The sequence below is a fragment of the Dromiciops gliroides genome, chromosome 2, assembly GCF_019393635.1.
Source record: "Dromiciops gliroides isolate mDroGli1 chromosome 2, mDroGli1.pri, whole genome shotgun sequence".
Lineage (NCBI taxonomy): Eukaryota > Metazoa > Chordata > Mammalia > Microbiotheria > Microbiotheriidae > Dromiciops > Dromiciops gliroides.
Genome location: NC_057862.1, coordinates 462,375,576 through 462,388,881, shown reverse-complemented (window position 1 = coordinate 462,388,881; position 13,306 = coordinate 462,375,576). Strand labels below are relative to the sequence as shown.

Here is a 13,306-nt window from a genome sequence, read left to right as displayed (position 1 = left end):
ATCTTCAGGAGCTTACCTTGCCGGTGTACTTGGCAATATCAGCAGCCACATCTGCTGAGGCCGTGGCAATGGGCAAGTCAGTGTTGAGGGAAGATGACAGTGTGCTTGAGGATCCTGAGCTGGTGACCATAGAGACCGGCTGGGTACTCGTCACTAGCGTGATGGTAGAGGTCGAGGTGCTCTGAGTGATCTCCTTCTGCTGGACCGCTAGGGAAGTAAAGGAGGAGCTCATGTGCACTCATTACAAAATATAAGATGCAGATGAAAAGGCTGAGACTAACTTCTAACCTATAAGCCGCCCCCTTCTGGTTGAACACAAACTTTCCAGGACAGAATTCCTTAACCTGGATTCTTGCTTTTTTACTATTGTGATAACTATGTTTTGATCTATCTGGTTGCCTTTGCGATTCTAGGTATTTTACACATTTAAAAACAAGGGGTCTTAGCCAGACTGCTGATAGGATCCAATACACAAAAAAACTTAGGAATCCCTGACCAGGAGTCTTAAATAAATCCACACTCTTGCCAGCACTAGAAGAGTTAGAGAAAGATGGTAGGTATGAAGATGGAACCAAAAGATCATAGACTGGGGACTCCAATCGTGAGTGAACATGTTTCCATTCTCGGGTCTGTTCCCAGCAGCCTTTCCTATGCCCCCTTAACTCAGAAGTTCTGAGACCCTGCCCTCACTCCTTAGAATCTTTTCAAACCCTTTTGCCATGGGAGGGCTTCACAAGGGGCCCCAGGCAGCTATGACTACCTTTCTTCTGGGATCTTGCTTGGGTGTCACTCCTTGGGAGTATGTAAATGAAATGGATGAACCATAGTCCCAGAGCCAAATTTGCATGGAACCAAAGACAATTTGCTACTTCTTTGTAGGGGATCTGCATTAACTCGGCTCAGCAGTGCACACACAAAAATACTACATGTCTGGCCTAATGATTGCAGATGAATGCCAACCAGGAGCTAGATTTTAAAGTGTTTGTTTTGTCTCGAATCAACTCTAGGCTGGGTCTGTAAAGAGCTGGGGGGATGGAGATATGCAAACGGGATCAACTCTGTTGCTAATTCAGTAACTTCCACAGATGGCTTCTCCAAACCGACTAACAATGCATTTCTATTAAAACATACTTCACTACCAGCTTTTCACACTGTATAATTTCGTCAACAAGGCGAAGGAAATGAAGAATGCTTTCGGCATAGCATGATCTGAAAACAAATGTGTAATGGGAACTAAAAATAGTAAGGATGCTATTCCTAAAAATCTATGATGGGATGGAGTTGGGCTCCACTGAGAATGGAGGGAGGGGCAAGATACCTTTCACAGCCTGTCTGGTCTGATATCTTGTCCCTTGGGAGGACTGAGGCTGCTGCTGCTGGCCTTGTTGACTCTGCTGCTGCTGTTGCTGACGCTGGACCTTCTGCATGTGCCATTTCTGGGAAGACGTTTGAAACTTACTTGAAGAATTCCACACGACCCGCTGCACGGCTGGAGCAGTTTCCTTAGGTAGCAGTGGCCTCTGCTTTTTCACGGGGCTCCCGGTGGCCGCCGGGGGAGCGGCGATGGCGGGCGCGGCGATGGTGGTGGCGGCAGTGGCGACGCCTGCCGGGGAGGTTTGGACTGCTGACCGAGTGAGGACGGGTGTTTCTGGGGGAGGATGGCTGCTGCTGACACTAGTGGGTGGTGGGGCTCTACCTACAGCTAAAGCCACAGAGGAAAAAACGGGATTTGATTTCTGCTCATCTAACAATGGAAGGAAAACCCACATAAGATTTGTTCTGAGAATCAAATGAGATACCACATATAAACTGCTTTGCAAACCTTAAAGCACTATATTAAATGTCGGCTATTACTATGAAGGAAAACTGATAATGATAATGATTGACTGACGTAAAGAATGTTATATAGAATGTATAATAGAGAGACTATATTCTATGCTATTACATAAAATACCATGTATGATATATATAATATATACAACAATAGTACATATTACCTATAGGTTATATTGTCTGTAATGTATTATATTTAATAATACATACATGATTGGCTATATTACGTGTAAGATATTATAATGTATATTCTAAACATAATAATGTCACTGACACGTTTACAAAACCATTTTATATAAATATTCTTTCATTAGATACCCACAAACAACCCATTTGAGGAAAGTAGTACAGGTATTATTATATTTCCATTTTACAGATGAGGACACTGAGGTCTGGAGAAGTTAAATGATTTGCTTCTCGCCACATGGCTAGTATCTACCTGAGACAGGATAGGAATCCAAGTCTAGCCTGAATTCTACTCCCATATTCTCTCCACTCAACAATGCCATCTCATGAAGACAACCAATTGTAAGGCCCAGAGGAACATGTTTGCTGGTATAGTACCCCAATTCATTAAGCCATGTCTGAGACATGTGCTCCAACTTACTTTTTATTCACAGGAATGGGAATAGACTGTTCACAACCCAATCAACATTTTTGTTGTTGTTGGTTGTTTTTCAGTTGTGTCCAACATTCTGTGACTCCATTTTGGATTTTCTTGGCAAAGACACTAGAGTGGTTTGCCATTTCCTTCCCCAGTACATTTTACAGATGAGGAACTGAGGCAAATAGGGTGAAGTGATTTGTTCAGGGTCACACAGCTAGCAAGCATCTGAGGCCAAATTTGAACTCAGGTCTTCCTGACTTCAAGACCCGGCACTGTATCCACTGCGCCACCTAGCTGCCCTCAAGTAACATTTACTTATCACCAATTATTTCTGAGGAAACAGCACTAATTCTAGGGTCATGGGACTTGGGTTTGAATCCTACTTCTGACCCTTCCTCACTCATCTTAGGCAAGTTACTTAACTTGCCTTAGCCTTGGTGTTTCCTCATATGGAAGATGGGGGAATTGGAATCCCTTCCCCGGACATTCCCTCCTGTGCATATATCTTGCATATACATAGCTATCTGCATTTTGTCTCCCCCATTAGAATGAGAGCTCCTGGAAGGAAGAGACTGAATTTGTCTTTCTTTGTAGCCCTAGCACTTGGCACAGTGCCCAGCATATAACAGGTCCCTTCTAACTCTAGATCCATAATCTTATCTTCAGTCTTAACAGGGGGGATAAGACAAAAATAAAAATGTAAGGCAGGAAGATGAGAAGGTACAAGAAGCGAGGTCACAAAAAGGACTCAGGAGGGTTTGGGGAAGGGCCCTTTCGGCAAGAGACTCCAGGACAATTGGGAGAATACAGCACAGCAGCCTTTAACCTGGGCTCTATAGGAGGGGGAGGATTCCCAAGGGCAGAGATGAGGGGGAGGGGAAGGGTTCAGCAGGAGGTCGGGAGCAAGGGTACACAAGCCTAGTCTAGCAGGAGAACAGACTTAAAGAAGGCCCCCAGTGAGAAACTGGAGGCAGAAGCTGCGGAATAGTTTAAGCAGAAATGGTCATTAGGCTCATTTTTAAGAAAGAATAGGTTATCGTTGTGAAATCATAAGCCCAAAAGGCCTGGAAAAGACCTCAAAGGCCATCAAATCTAACTCCCTTTATTTTACAGATGAGGAAACCACATGCTAGAGGCTAAACACAGAAAGTCTTTTGTTGTTGCTGTTGTTGAGTTGTTTCTGTCTTGTCTGACTCTTTGTGACCCCACGGGGGCGGGGATTCTTTGCAAAGATACTGGAGTAGTTTCCCATTTTCTTCTCCAGCTCATTTTACAGATGAGGAACTAAAGCAAACAGGGTCAAGTGACTTGCCCAGGTTCACACAGTTAATAAATGTCTAAGGATGGATTTGAACTCAGGCCTTCCTAACTCCATGCTCAGATCTCTGTGTACTATAACACCACCTAGCCCCAAGAAAAACAACATCTCTCTCAAAAGAAGAGATGTTCATAGGCAAGAAGGTACATAGGTTTGTCCTTAAAAAGTTAGAATTGACCTCTGCTCCCCTCTGACTCTCCAATATCTGAAGCATCTGTTGATCTGTTGGTGAGATTTTAACCAATTAATTCATTGGGGTGGGGGAAGGAACCAGATCTATACTCTGAGGATCTGGATAAGAATCCTAGCTCTTCTACTTCCTACCTAGGTGACCTCAGGCAAGTTGTTTAACCTCTCTGGGCCTCAGTTTCCTCATCTAGGAAATGGTGGTAGAGGGGAAGGTTCGATAAGAAGATCCATCTTTAAGATCCCTTCCATGTTTAGATCTAGGATAGCATTAATTACTATTTTATTATTATTATTTAATTAGACCATTTAAATGACAACATTACTCCTAAAAATATGAGTTTGAAGTCCCTGAAAAGACTGTAGGGTTCTCAAATTATGCATATAATTTATTTTTAAATTTTAATTTTTATTTATTTATTATTTAATATTATTTTTATTTCAGGTAGTTGGGTAGCACAGTGGATAGAGTAACTGTGCTTAGAATCAGGAAGATTCATCTTCCTGAGTTAAAAATAGGGCCTCAGACACACTAGCTGTGTGACCCTGGGCAAGTTTCTTAATCCTGTTTGCCTCAATTTCCTCATCTATGAAATGAGCTGGAGAAGGAAATGGTGAACCACCCCAATATCTCTGTCAAGAAAATCCCAAATTGGGTCACGGAGAGTTAGACACAACTTAAAATGGCTCACAACGGGGCAGCTAGGTGGCGCAGTGGATAGAGCACCGGCACTGGATTCAGGAGTACCTGAGTTCAAATCCAGCCTCAGACCTTAACACTTACTAGCTGTGTGACCCTGGGCAAGTCACTTAACGCCAATTGCCTCACTAAAATAAATAAATAAATAAAAACGGCTCACAACAACATTATTACCATTTAATTAGAACTCTTAAATGACAATATTACTCCCAAGAAGATGGGGTTGGGGCCCTAAATACAACCTAAGGGTTCTGAAACTGTGTTTATAATCTCTCTCTTTCTCTCTCTCTCTCTTTTTGGTGAGGCAATTGGGGTTAAGTGACTTGCCCAGGGTCACACAGCTAGTAAGTGTCAAGTGTCTGAGGCCAGATTTGAACTCAGGTACTCCTGACTCCAGGGCTGGTGCTCTGTCCACTGTGCCACCTAGCTGCCCATAATTTCTCTTATTTTTAAAAGCCAGTAATTAACCATTAGTATTCTAAATTTTAAAATAGCTAAATTCCAAAGTTGCATATTCAAGGTATGAGATTATAAATTGTCATGCCTGTAAAGCAATCAGGAAAATAAAGAGTAAGGCCAAAAACAACAGTGGGGCGAGAAATAAGCAGTACTTCTGAAGAATGGACACTCAGTGGACACAAAGATCACCCAGGCCACCAGAAAGCCTGAATTCATGCACTTCCTTAGAAACATTAAAATAAGGTTTCCCAAAAGAACAAAAAGCGTGATTAAATCTTTATGACATTAAATTACTTCATAAAAAAATATGCCCATCCTTTTAAAGTTTATATCACCCCCATAAAAGCATAATATAATTATACCCAGGGAAGATTTCAGTAAGCTAAATGTTTCTGGGAAGCCAAGGAGGATGAATGGAAGCAAATTGCCTGTTTTGACTTCTGGTATAAAATGTTCTCCCCCTGTGGTTTGGCTGAAAAAGCACGTCTGGATAACCACCATTAGGGAGGCAGGCCTAGCACACTTCCAAACACAGGGGCTCCAAAGGTGGCTCACCACCCACCCCACCCCCTTCCCTAGCTGCCCAGCCCTATTATTTCCAGCCAGAACAGTCCTGGGCTGAACCCAGAGGGTTCTGAGTACAGCTCCCTGACACCCACCCAACACACACACACACACACACACACACCCCATGGTCTTAGTATTACCCTTTTTCAGTCTCTTCAAAGGGCCTGGAAAGAGCAACTCCACAGATGTAACTTCTAGCATGCAAAAATTCCTAGAATTTCTTTTGTTTTCTCCAAATTGCAGTTTTTAAAAAATCATATTCTTCACCTTAGCAAACAGTCTTAAAAGAGGCTGGCCCACCCACACAAAAGGTCAGTTTGAAGAATAACCAGTTCTCTTCTGTCAACCTTTACTGGTAAATCTTAAAGCCACCTTTACCCACCCCCACATAAGATGCTTTACAGGGTTCACCTACTGTCCAGAGCAGAAAATTAACAACAACAAAGATTCAGTCAAGAACATTTGCATGCACGAGCCTGCCTTATCCAAAAATAACCAAGTTAGTCTACCATTCCAGTCATCTCACACATGAAAGGCAAGCATTTGGGGAGAAGTAGTTCTCTTGTAAATTAGCTCATTAAGCAGGAGGCATGTGCACTCTTAAAAAATTATTGAGGACCCCCCAAAAGACTATGTTTGAGTTCTATCAATATTTAAATGCATTCACAATGAAAATGTCTTAGTATTATTATGAAAACATCAGCTCTACTCCTGGCTTTTCACTGACCATCTGGGTGAACTGAGGCATTTCTCTGGGGTGGAAGCACTAGGTGGTCTCTAATTCCAATCCAGTGCTACCTAACATTTCAAGATTAATTCATGTAAAAAAGGCTTTGTAACCAGAAAGTAGTTGGGATTCTTGTGATCTTTCGGGGGGAGGGAGGAGGGCTACTCTACTCAATTCAGGCGCAGAGCAATACTAAGGGGAAGGCTTGGTAGGGGTGAGCATCCTTCCCTTCATCTATAAAATGTGGAAAATCATCTCTATCATATCAATATTCCACAGAATTATGGGAACTCAAATGAGATAAAGTAAGTTAAGTGTTTCACAACAACCTCAAAGGGAAAGATACCAAACCTACGATTTTTCATTGATAGAGGACTCTCACCAAAGAGGAACCTTTCTCTACCAATCAGGCCACATACTGACTTGGATTTATGCTGCAGTATTATCTGTGTTTTGTTGTATTTTTATTTATTTTGTTAAATATTTCCCAATTACATTTTAATCTAGTTCCACCCTCACTTGAGAGTATTGTAGGCTGTAAGTAGCCAACCATGTTTGACTTCTGGTCTAGAGCATGATTAAATTAAGTGACTTTGTGACCTCCCACCATGCATACCCCCCACCCAGTCTTCCTGGCTCCAAAGTTCACTTTCTATCCACTCTGAAATGCTACCTCAAGCAAATCCTTAAATCTTTATATTAATGTTAGGTGATGGTGTTGTCAATATTGTATAAATATCAGGTAGTATTATTATAGTATAAATGTTAGGTGGTGGTGGTGGTGGTGGTAGTATATAAATGTTAGGTGTTTTTTTAAATGTTAGGTGGTGGTGTTTAAATGCTAGATGCTGTTATGTAAATGTTAGGTGTTGTGTTGTTGAAGAGAACAAATGACATCATGAGGATAATGTCTTGACTTGCACATGAATTGGATTTAAGTGAGGAAAAACTGTGCAGTCATCAGCCTCCCTCTCTCCTACCGTTATGGAAGTCTAGTAGCAGGATACAGTGAGGGGGACCTTGGTTTTCCCAGGTCTATTCAATGACTAAGGACTGGGTAAGAACTGAGACAAAAAATGGCCCAATTTCTCAGCACAAAAATATCATTCTAGGAGGGAAAGACCCTTAGAGGTTAAGGCCAGAACTGGTATAGTATGAATGTTAGGTGCTGTTGGTACTGTTAGGGTTGTATAAATGGTGGGTGATGTATATGTTTGGTGTTAGTGCTGTGTAAGTGGGTGGTAGTGGTGTGTTCTATAAATGTGTGTTGGCAGTGGAATCATTTTCATCATCATCTAGTGACCTAATACCTCCTCCATCAATTCCCTGGAATGACACCAGCTATTACTGATATGGTCTATCATACCAAACCCCTCAGCAATCTTTTTTTAACAGATCCCTTTACATTATTCTACCCCAAGATCTACTCAGTCATCCAGACTTCCTTCTAAAGGCTAGCTTCAATTACCTTGACAAACAATAAAGAAGTAGTGTGGCCCAGTGGGAAGAATGATAAATTTGAAGGCAGAGACCACAGTTCTGACCTGTGCATCCTTGAGCGAATCACTTGCCCTCTCTGGGCCACATCTTTAAAAGGCAGATTTAGATGATCTGAGGAATGGTTCCTCAGGCTTCTAGAACTGTTGTTCCAAGGTCACTTTCAAGTGAGACAGTCTAGGCCAGTAGTTCTCAAACTCTGGGATTTCAGGATTCCTTTATACCCTTAAATATTACTGAAGACCACCCTGCCCCCCCCACCAAAGATCTATTGTTTATGTAGTTTTTACCAATGGGTGTCTGCCATATTCAAAATGTAAATGTTTTAATATTTTTATGAAAATAGTTTTGACCATAAAAAAAGGTTCTTGAGGGCCTTCCAAGGATCCCAGAACTACACTATGAGAACTGCTATTCTAGTCTAAGGCCCCTTACCTTACTTACAACCCAAGCCCTGCATGGTGCCTTGGAGTCGAAAGAATGACAGGTAAAGATAAATCAATTATTAAGTGCTTACTATGTGCCAGGGATGCTGTAGCAAGAGTAAAAGAAATTGACATTGAAATTTATCAAGATTTGATACCAGGATTCCAAAATGGCACCTGCTGGGCTGGCCTCCTAAGTGGACCCCCAGCTTCCAATCTCTCCCCTCTCCAAGCCATTCTCTGCACAATGATCCTGAACTGATGCCAAGTGAAATAAGGAGAACAATTTTATATGATGGCTACAATAAGGTAAAGGAAAGCAACCTCAAGAAAACGTAAGAATCTGTGACCAATCACTGATGAGGACTAATGATAAAAGCAGCTTCAGACCTTTCGACAAGAGAAAAGTGAAGGCTTACAACAGACCCCAACAATGAATGTATAAATTCGGAGTATTTGTCTACACTTATTTGTTACAAGTGACAACTATCATTTTGTGACGGTGGGAGGGAGGGGGAAGAATGAAGTTGTGATTGCCCCTCCAAAGAAAGAAGGGGAAGAAAAAGTGTAAAAAAAATTTTTCAAATATACAAGAAAGAAGAAATTCAAAACAGAACAAGGCAACTGTTAAGCTATAAATAGCTTTAAACTGTGCTAAGATTTTTGGAACACCCATACTTTAAAAAAAAAAAATATGCGGGGCAGCTAGGTGGATAGAGCAGTGGATAGAGCACCGGCCCTGGATTCAGGAAGACCTGAGTTCAAATCTGGCCTCAGACACTTAACACTTACTAGCTGTGTGACCCTGAGCAAGTCACTTAACCCCAATTGCCTCAACAAAACAAAACAAACAAACAAAAAAGTATGGTGTACGTAATACCTATGGCTGTATATACAATCCTCTTTTTCTGTTGTGTATGGAAACGATCGTATTTGTCGATGTTTCTGAGGTTAATAATTTTTAAGAGGATGAAAAGAACACAGGAACAACATTACAAACAGCAAGGAAATCCTTAACTTGTTTAAATATGAGCTGGGGGAGCAGGGAATTGGGGGAGAACAACACAAGAACATGAGACCGATTTCATACCCTTAATACTTTATTTCTAAGGGAATGCACTTTGACTGGGGACCATGGTTAAAGGGCAGACAGAAACAATCAGAACGCTGCTAAGGGACAAATTTTTATGGGATCAGAACAAAAACTGTGGCTACAGGTTAGAAATAACCAATGCCCTCTATGGCTGGGTGAATCCAACTACAGAACCCAGGCTCCAGGCCTAGTTCAGTCTTGTTCAGTTATCCTATCTGGAAAACCAGGGGGCTGGGCTACATGATCAGTGAGGCCCCTTCCAGCTCTACAATTTGAGTAACTCTGACTACCAGTATGACTTTAGGCAAAATAACCACCACCCTGAGCCTCAGTTTCTTCTTCTACAAAAATAAAGATAACAGCTGCCTTCCCTACCTCACAGGGCTAGAGTGAGGATGAAAGGAAATGACTCCACCACTAAAACATCTCTGGTATCTGTCCCTTTTTCTCCACTAACACAGCTTCTACCCTAGTTGTAACATCTCACCTGGACCTATACAAGTCTCCTAATTGGTCTCCTACCATCCAGTCTCTAATTCATTTCTCTACACAGCTATGAAACTGATATTCCTAAGACAAAAGTCCAACCAGGTTGCTTCTCCACTCAATAATCTTCGGTGGCTTCCTACTGCCTCAAAGGTAAAAGACAACAGCATTAGTCTGGCTTGGGTCCAGAATAAAGCTCCCTCCTAACCTTACTGGTCTAATTTCATATTATTCCCCTTCATGCACCCTCAGTTCCAGTCAATCTGACCTACAGCTGTTCCCCTCTCTGTAACATACCATCTCCTGCATCCATGCCCATACACAAGTAAGTCCCCCATGTCTGAATGAATTCCCCTCTTCCTCTCTATATTTACTTATCTCTGTACACATGATACCCTCCTATACAACCCACACTCTAGACTGTTCCACCCCCACAACAGTTACCTTCTTGCCCACTTGGGATGATTCTATCCCAAGTCCTGCTCACCAGCTGATGAGCCCACGTGTCCCTAGCGAAGGTCGCCACTTTGTGAGGAGTGTGCAGCCATGATGCTCCACTTCACGCCCTGCTTACCTCGCTACCAGCTGCTTTACCCTCCTCCCCCTAACTCTCTATATTTTATCTTCTTCGTTTGGAACTTAAGATACTTGAAAGGGGCCATCTTGTTTTATTTTTCTATTCCTAGCATTTAACACAGTGCCTGGCACATAATAAACGGTCTATCTTATCATCTACTCATCTCTGTCTGGCCCTAGTAAAAAATAAGTTCATTGAGGAGAAGGGGGAAAGGGAGCAAACATTTATTATGCCCCTACTATATGCCATTTTATAAATACTATCTCATTTGATCCTTACAACAACCACCCTATGAGGTAGGTGATAATACTATTCTCACTTTATAGTTAAGGAAACTGAGGCAGGCAGATGTTAAGGGCTAAAATTCTAGCTAAACTGTCTAAAATATCTAATGAGTGGTCGCCAATAAATTATAAGCTTTAGCAAGAGTTAGACTTTTAAGCATTTATTAAGGAGAATAAGAATTTGGTAAAGAGAGAGAGAAAGGCCTAGATTCCTATCTATTAAAGGGAGAGCACATTTCTAGCTCCCTTCTCCGCCAGCGTCCCCAGGAAAGAGCGCGAGACTGAGCGCCAGTCTCTTCCTTCCTCCTCCCACTAGCCCGCATCACTTCCTGACTCCTGGTCTTGCCCTCAAAGACCTTCCCTTCATGGGCAGAACTCTTCTACAGTAAGTATCCAGCAGGTGGCGTCATTCCAATCGTTACACAGAGGTTAAGTGACTTGCCCCATGTCCCACAACCAGTAAGTGTCTTAGATCGGATGTGAATTCAGTTCTTCCTGATTTGAGGATCAACACTCTTATCTACTACACCATCTCACTGAGGAAAGGGAGTAATTCATCTTAAATGTATTTCCCAAACCAAGAACACAATGCCTTGTACACAGTGTTTACCAAATATCTGATGAATCAAACTCAATTAAATAACCCCCAAGTCCCAGGTGGTATCAAATTACCAAATTAGAACATCCTGAAACCGGCATAACTCACCTTCTTGTTTAGCAGGTGGCTCCTTGGCCTCCTTCTTGTTCTTCCGTCCCTCTCTCCCAGAGTGATCTTCTCCAAGATCTATAACAAGTTCACTCTCTGAATCAGAGTCCAGACCTAAATGTACCGTAGGGGAATCTGTCTCATCTTTGCCTTTAACTTTCTCTTTCACAGGGTGGGGCAAAGTCTTGACTTTTTCTGAAAAATCCTTCTCAGTATCTGTGGTGGACTTTTCTTTGACCTGAGGGTCTGATTTTTCAGTGGGGGGCGATGTGTTTTTTAAATCTTCTTTGATTTCCACTGGAGTGGGAGGTTTAGGTTTTTTTTTCAAGGCTGCTGAATCTTTGTCCGTCCGGCTGCTTTCCTTGTCCTCTGTCTCCTCCTGCTCATTCTTACTTTTCTGCTCATCATCACTGATGTACTCGCTGTCACTCGTGTCTGATTTCTCTGAATCTTCTGAATCACTGTGCTCTACTGCTGTATAAACATCTTCCGAGATTTCATTTATTCCTAAATGGGAAGGAGAAAAGCCAGTGAGTGTTGTATTCATTTCCCAAGAGAAGGACACCTCACCACTAGGACCACCACACAAACATTTTCCATGTCAGATGTTAAAGAGGAAACTAGATTCTTATTATGAGTAGGTAGCATGATGTGATAAGAACAGTGAGGTTAGGTCTTGGATTCAAATCACAGCATCACAGAATTTGAGAGTTGAAACACACCTTGACAACTATTTCAACCCATACCAGAATGAAATCCCTTTGATTTCTGAAAAAATTGGGAAGACTTGTATGAACTGATGCAAAGTGAAGTGAGTAGAACCAGGAGAACCATTTACGCAATAACAATATTGTAAAGACAAAGAGCTTTAAAAGACTTAGTAACTGATTTACACAATGACCAACCACAATTTCAAAGGATTCATAATGAAATATGCTATCCACCTCCACATAGAGAAGTGATGGACCCAGAGGAATGGCTGATGCATATTTTCTTCTTTTTCTGAACATGTTAATGTAAGAATTTGTCTTACGTGACTATACATATTTGCAATGGGTTTTGGTTTTGTTGCCTTGTTGAATAGGAAAGGGGAAGGAAGAGAGAGAATTCAGAACTGAAAATAAAATTAAAATGTAAAAAGAAAAAAAATACCCACCAATACATACTTGACAAGTGGTAATCTAGCTTCTGCCAGAAGATCTCAAGAAGGGGGAACCCACCAACTTCCAAGGCATCCATTCCACTTCTGGGTAACTCTGATAATTAGGAAGTTTTTCCTAACATGAAACCCAAATTGGCCTTTTTACAACATTTACCCACTGCTTCTGGTTTTAGCCTCTGAGGCCAAACAGAAGAACTCTTATCTCACCTTCTATGGAAGAGTCCTTTAAAACTTTTGACCCTCTGAGTCTTCTCTGAGCTAAACATGCACAATTTCCTCCAACAATCTTCATGTGGCATGCACCCAAGGCCCTGCTCGATCCTGGCTGCCCACCTCTGCATCTTCTCAACTCTACTCACAAGCAACTCTCTTCCTTTAGTCCTAACTCTTCCTTTCTCATAACCTTGTCTTCCTCATGCGCAAAATGGAATAATACAAGCACTGCCCACCTTACAGTGCTGCTAGAAAGAATGCCCTCTGCAAACTCTATTCTGTATTTACTTATATGTAAACCTATTTTCTCCTGTTTGAATGTTGAAAATCCTTGAGAGATGGGATCATCTCATTATATTTATTTGTATACAGTTAGTAGGTGGTGCAGTAGAATACTGGTCTTAGATTCAGAAGATCTGAATTCAAATCCTACCTTGGACACTTATTAGATGTACATTCCCAAACA

General features: G+C 41.7%; 1 protein-coding gene across 24 annotated transcripts in view; it reads right to left on the bottom strand.

Annotated features, from left to right (window-relative positions):
* The window catches only part of ZMYND8 (zinc finger MYND-type containing 8), a 117,662-nt gene that overhangs the window by 19,529 nt on the left and 84,827 nt on the right, over positions 1-13,306 (bottom strand). For 16 of the 24 annotated variants that reach the window (XM_043983184.1, XM_043983187.1, XM_043983195.1 and 13 more), the window contains 3 exons: positions 11,466-11,972; positions 1,319-1,702; positions 17-207 (listed from right to left, as the gene is read on the bottom strand). In XM_043983184.1, the coding sequence (XP_043839119.1) occupies positions 17-207; positions 1,319-1,702; positions 11,466-11,972 (1,082 nt within the window). The remainder of the gene's footprint in view (positions 1-16; positions 208-1,318; positions 1,703-11,465; positions 11,973-13,306) is intronic. The other 8 variants (XM_043983197.1, XM_043983200.1, XM_043983194.1 and 5 more) reach the window with 2 other exon arrangements.